At 47.4% G+C, this 6,665-nt stretch overlaps 1 protein-coding gene across 1 annotated transcript in view; it reads left to right on the top strand.

Annotated features, from left to right (window-relative positions):
• Positions 1–320: 320 nt before the first annotated feature.
• HSD3B7 (hydroxy-delta-5-steroid dehydrogenase, 3 beta- and steroid delta-isomerase 7) overlaps positions 321–6,665 on the top strand; it is a gene marked incomplete at its 5' end in the record, with an annotated part of 19,748 nt that continues 13,403 nt past the window's right edge. Inside the window, one exon of the mRNA XM_018570827.1 lies at positions 321–354. Coding sequence (XP_018426329.1) covers positions 321–354 — 34 coding nt within the window. The remainder of the gene's footprint in view (positions 355–6,665) is intronic.

The raw sequence follows: 6,665 nt of genomic DNA on the forward strand, positions 1-6,665 counted from the left end.
GTTCTCATAAAATAGGGAGACTGGTGGATCTGTACCTCAATGCCGTGCGTTCCATTGCAGTGCGACTTGGGTCACGACTTAATGACCGAGGACAAATGTGGGTCCTGAGGTTACACAGGTTGAGAACCACTGGTCTAAAATACACCATATTTCCTACTGCGAAGACCTGCATCAATGAAGCTTTACATGCATTTCTTTGTATCATTCGAGCGCCTGAGCATTGTACGTCCCCATTGTGCCTGGGGATTAAATACTTTTTATTTGGAGTGATAAAGAGTTCTCAGTGTCAAAGAGTTTCTTGTTAAGGGTGACTGTGGTGAATTGGCTCTGTGTTCCGGCATTCATTTGTTTCAGGTACTTCAGGAGTGGAAATAATAAGCCCCATTTACAGGGACAATGTGTGTCTTATTGGTGTCCCTCAGTCCCCAACCTCCACCAGTTACATGAGACCGTAAATACAAAAGAAGACTGTAAGAGAGACAAGGATGGGGCACCAGGCCACTTGGCAAAGACTAAATACTGTTTATTGATAGCAGTGGATGAAGAGAATAAACAGGACACTCATCTCACCCCATTTACAGTAAACTTGCCACGTGCGTGGAAGTCCAAAGTGAACTCCTAGTTAGAAGAATATTGCCAGGAAAAAGATGTGATGACATAAATCTTGACTTTGGCTGCACCCCATCCCATGCTATATGGTTCCTTATTGGTTCTTCAATATGGATAACAGCCTCACTGACTAATACAGAGTCCTGGGGGTTGGGCCAAGCTTGACATTTATGGGAAAAGCCAAGGTGTATATATAAATTTGGAAGCCTATATCTCAGGATCTGTGGATGACTTTGGTTACACCCCCACCCATCCTATACAGTTCCTTATTGGTTCTTTAATGTGAATGACAGCCTCAATGACCAATACAGAGTGCTGGGGGTTGGGCCAAGCTTGACATTTATGGGAAAAGCCAAGGTGTATATATTGATTTGGATGCCTTTATCTCAGGATCTGTGGATGACTTTAGTTGCACCCCCTCCCATCCTTTATGGTTCCTTATTGGTTCTTTAATATGAATGACAGCTTCACGGACCAATACAGAGTCCTGGGGGTTGGGCCAAGCTCGACATTTATGGGAAAAGCCAAGGTGTATATGAAGGTTTGGATGCCTATATCTCAGGATCTGTGCATGACTTTGGTTGCACCCCTCCCATCCTATACAGTTCCTTATTGGTTCTTTAATATGAATGACAGCCTCAATGACCAATACAGAGTGCTGGGGGTTGGGCCAAGCTTGACATTTATGGGAAAAGCCAAGGTGTATATGTAAATTTGGATGCCTATATCTCAGGATCTGTGCATGACTTTGGTTGCACCCCTCCCATCCTATACGGTTCCTTATTGGTTCTTTAATATGAATGACAGCCTCACTGACCAGTATAGAGTCCTAGGGGTTGGGCCAAGCTTGACATTTATGGGAAAAGCCAAAGTGTATATATTGATTTGGAAGCCTATATCTCAGGATCTGTGGATTACTTTGGTTACACCCCCACCCATCCTATACGGTTCCTTATTGGTTTTTTAATATGAATGACAGCCTCACTGACCAGTATAGAGTCCTGGGGGTTGGGCCAAGCTTGACATTTATGGGAAAAGCCAAGGTGTATATATAAATATGGATGCCTATATCTCAGGATCTGTGCATGACTTTGACCGCTTCCTTCACTAGGTACTCATCAGGTTTGCTTCAAAGTCAATGTAAACCCAATCAGTTAGTTTCTTGCGAGCTGAGTAAGTGGATCTCCAGCTGTCCTCTGAGTCGGGTCTTCCAGGAAAAGCCATAAGCAAAATCTAGATGATGACATTCCAAAGTCCTGACAGATTAGTTTGATGGACTGGATACGTGTGGGATGCTTGTGACGGTCTGAAAGTCATTATCGCGACATTACAATGATATAGCGAGTGCAGTGTGAAGGACATGGGACATGGCCTCCAAATATTGGGTGAAGGTTCACATCTTCTGGCATTAGCATCCATTGCAGCTTTTGGATTGGAATTCCCATAGCTGCCAAGGAAATTGGTGGTGAAAATCCTCCCCCTGGCAGGTCTGAATGAGCAGCATATTACACCCAGGTCAGATCAATGTCTGAATGGGGTAGTATCTTCACTCAGAGCCACCAGCCCAACCTATCTTGTTAGGACTGGTCCAAGGGGCACATGCCAGCCCAGCTCAATGCTCTGATGGCATCTTACCTCTATGATCAGTGAACGGTTGTCAGATCAGAAATGGCCATTCATCTCTAATTTGAGAATAAGGAAATGTGGAGGGAGATGTCTCCATTCTCCTAATATTTAAGGTACAGAGTATTTAAAGCAGTGGAAAGCCCCAGACATTTGGCAATGTTGCCTGTTTATAGGAAGGAAGGAAAGGGCTGACAATAAATCCACCATGGTGGAGATGTACGCAGCACGCACTGTTTAAACTGGTCAGTAAACATAATACCTACAGTATGTGCTATTAAAAGGACGATGTTATAAAATGGAATGTGAAATTCCTACAGCCAAAGGGACGAAGCCTGTCAGACTCTGCATGGGAGGAGTGCTCAGTATTTGCACCAGGTTCATAGAGAACACACTACAGGTTCACAGGGGAGGCCAAAATACTAGAGAACCCATCGGGAAAATAAAGGGAAGCAGTTGTTGGGGGTCTGACTGGTCTAAAATAGTGAAGCCCAGGGTTAACCTTTCATTGTCAGATCCACTAAAGAGGGACCAAATGCAAGTGGTGTTCAAAGGTCACAGCAGAGGTGAAGAGAGGTTTGAGGAGTAGGGCAATGTAGAATTTGGCAAGGGTTTTGAGGGCAATGGAGGCCCTAGGCAGGCAGCAGTTTGGGCTCCTTGACTCATTGAAGAAGGCAAGCAAAGGTCTGAAGACAATGAAGGAGTATGTACGCTGGTTGTAAGTGAGGTCAATGTGACATCTTTGTTTCTGTAGCCAATGGTGGTCAGTTTTTAGGAACTATTGCCAGCCATCTCTCCCAACAGATGGACATTGGTCGAGGGTCACCTGGCAAACTTGTGTGCACAGAAGAAGGAGCATGTACATTGGTTATAAATAAGTGAGGTCAATCTGACATCTTTGTTTCTGTAGCCAATGGTGGTCAGTTTTTGGGAATCGTATGCCAGCCATTTCTCTAAGCAAATGGACATTGGCCAAGGGGCCATCCTGCCGAACTGTTATGCACAGACATACTAAAGGGTACTAAACAAGCGCTACTACATTTGACCTAGTTTGCTCAATCATATGCATTTGTTTCTACACACATATCGTGTGGTAATCACACTTGTGTCCTATATTTCCTTACACAATATTACGCTGCAATGACTAAATCCGGGAGATCAGGCGTTGTTAAAGTGAAAGAGACTAGATAATGGAGCAGGTACGCTGTACAGTTGCCTATGGATCCCCACCAATGGGACCTACCACCAGGGTTCCCTTGAGTTTCCTAAGGACAGATGCACTTTGTGCTACTCCCACATGCTAAGACCTGACAATTGGCTGCTTAGGTCAGTGCTGAACTGTGTTGGGGAGGTGAGGGAGTCAGCTGGGTGTCATCCATCTGGGAAAATGACCGGCACGGGATACAGTCAGGGGGTGACCAGGCACGTACAGCAGAGTACAGCAGGTGCAAAAAGAGGTCACGCTAAAAATAAACAGCATCATATGATATCATGATCTGTTATGTTTCTGCAGTCTGGTCTTCTTCTAAATGGAACTGGAACTGCCGTTTCAATCTAAATCCTTCACTGAAGGCTTTATAGGAAAACAGTAGCTACAGCACGTACAAAAACCATTCCTCCACCAGGTTGTTGGAAGATTCCAGCTACAGACCATGTGACTTAGTGTTCCCTAACACCCATGTGCTGCCTAAGGGAGGGTTTGGATCTGTGTCGATGGGCATGGGCATGGCCAGGGCTGGAATTCCCACAGGGCCAACCGAGGCCCGCCCTTGGTGCAGCAGGGAGTAGAGGGGCAGCAGGGGTGTGGAGTTCCTATCTCTGGGCGTCGGGCGGGTAGTTGTTTTCTACATTTAGCCCTGCTTTGGGCAAGAAGGGCTATATGTACAGCGGGTAAGCCGCCGCTTGTTTTGAACAAGTGACCTCGGGGGATGTCGCCGAGATCACTTGTGTGAAGCCTGCATACAAGGGGGGGGGGCGCATTGAGGAACCTGACATTGGGGCAGCAGAGAGAGTAATTCCGGCCCTGGCTATGGCATTGCAAAACCCACTTGAAGCAGGTCAAATGCAGATCGGAAGGAGGTCAACTGCACCTGTCAATGAACTCTGAACAATCTCAGAAGCATTTTAAATTGGCGTCCTCAAGACAAGCCCAAAGCTCCTCAAAACAGGTCCTTTAGCATATTTCTATTGAGCAGATATGTTGTGTGTCCAGCATAGTGCAGGAGCGGGGTCAAGGGGCAACCAGCAGAAGTTATCTCCTTGGATGCTTCAGCAGGAAGAGGGGGCACATAAAGGGCACGACCTGCAAACTATGCTCCTGACATTGTTCATAGATCATAGGGGTGGGGCACACTTTGGCCTTTTCGTCTCGGGTGCTGAAGAACTCCCGCCACTGTTTGGGATCCTCAGTATTCCCGCAATCTCCTCACCTCTGCAGCTTTATCCGGATTGTGGTTTAGTCCTTTCAGTCTGTTCCCCGCGTCTGTGGTTGTAGTATGTAGGAGTGTACACTGACCTGAACCTGTGCTCGCGTCGGTCGCCCAATTACAGACAGGAGAAATCCCCACACACGACTGTAGGTTTGACATGAACATCTCTTCACCTTATTGCACGTTCATTAAAGTGCATATGCAGGCATTCCTGAAATGTACCTCCAAAACTCCCTCTCGCCCTCTAGATCCTGTCTCAGGATTTTTCTTTACATTGCTATGTAGTAAGAAACAGCTTTCTTTACTGACTAAAATGGGCAGATGCTGGGAGGTCGGCTCCCAGTGATGTAGGCACACCCCCAGAACTATATCTCCCTACATGCAGTGTGTGGGTAGCGTCCTGGGAGCCATGGCAGCAGCATTGCTTTGCTGGGAAAGAAATTCACGTATGCATGTGTAGAGGGAAAGGCAAAGTTGAGGGATAAGGCGCAGTTTCTGTAGCCAACAAGCAGGACTGACAACACTGCTTGGGATTACAGTGCCTGGGACATGCAGTTCCGGGCGGGTAGTTGTTTTCTACATTTAGCCCTGCTTTGGGCAAGCTGAGCTAAATGTACAGCGGGGAAGCCGCCGCTTGTTTTGTACAAGTGATCCCGGCGATGTCGCAGGTCTGCCATTGCCATTCTACATATGGAAGGGAGGGAGGGGGGATGTTTGGCGGGTAGGGGGGCACATTGAGGAACCTGGCCTTGGGGCAGCAGAGAGAGTAAATCCGGCCCTGCTCCCTTGATTGCCGGTTGCTGGATTTTCTTACTGTAATACAACTTTGCTCTGCCAGACTTTGGCGTTTCCTTGGCAAGTGAAGAGAGGAATGTTCTGTAGCCCCCGAGACTCACGCCCAGTGCCTCCTAGCTGTAATGAGTTATATATCCGTCTTGGATCATGAATGACGCCATTCAGCTCACTGTGATGGACCATTCAGGTGTTTCAAAGCTTTCAGAGGAAGTCAAAAAGGGTTTCGGAAACCTGTTAGGAAATGCCTGTGGCTACACACTGAAATTATTTAGACAAGTGACCCGAAATACTAACAGGTTCCCAGAGCTTGTTCCAGGATAATGAAATCAAAGTATTGCTTCCACAGATAAAATGCTTGTGATTCATGCATCAAGCAGCTATCTCCGTCATGCTGCTCCTGGCCATTAGCACCTAAGAGGATGTTGGATGTTATCTCTGGCTGGGGAGCTGAGAACACTTTACAGGCCGCACTCCTGTCCCAGCCTCCAGCTCGCACCACCACTGTCAGTACGCTCTGGCCATTGCTGGACATGTGACTTGCACCCATCTTAAGGATGCGTTTTTGGGACCTTTCCCTTCATCAGCCTGAGCAAGACCTCTCCTGGGACCTTCACCTTCATTAGCCAGAGCAATACCATTCAGGGACCTTCCTATTCATCAGCCTCAGCAAAGCATTTGGGGGCCTCCCCTTTCAATATATTGAGCAAGACCTTTGGGGACCTTCCGATTCATCAGCTTGAGCAAGACCTTTTGGGGTCCCTTCATGAGCCTGAGCAGGACCTCCCTTCATGAGCCTGAGCAGGACCTTTGAGGGACCTTCCCCTTCATCAGCCTGGACAGGACCTCTCCCTTCATCTGCATGAGCAATACCATTCAGGGACCTTCCCATTCATCAGCCTCAGCAAAGCGTTTGTGGACCTCCCCATTCATCAGCCTGAGCAAGACCCTTGGGGGCCTTCCCTTTCATTATATTTAGCAAGACCTTTCAGGGACCTTCCCATTCATCAGCCTGGACAGGACCTCCCCCATTCATCAGCCTGAGTAGCTCTCCCTTCATCAGCATGAGCAATACCATTCAGGAACCTTCCCATTCATCAGCCTCAGCAAAGCGTTTGTGGACCTCCCCATTCATCAGCCTGAACAAGACCTTTGGGGGCCTTCCCTTTCATTATATTGAGCAAGACCTATTTTTCTCCATAGGCAGGCAGG

Source organism: Nanorana parkeri, unplaced genomic scaffold (assembly GCF_000935625.1).
Source record: "Nanorana parkeri isolate BGI_ZX_2015 unplaced genomic scaffold, ASM93562v1 scaffold1605, whole genome shotgun sequence".
Lineage (NCBI taxonomy): Eukaryota > Metazoa > Chordata > Amphibia > Anura > Dicroglossidae > Nanorana > Nanorana parkeri.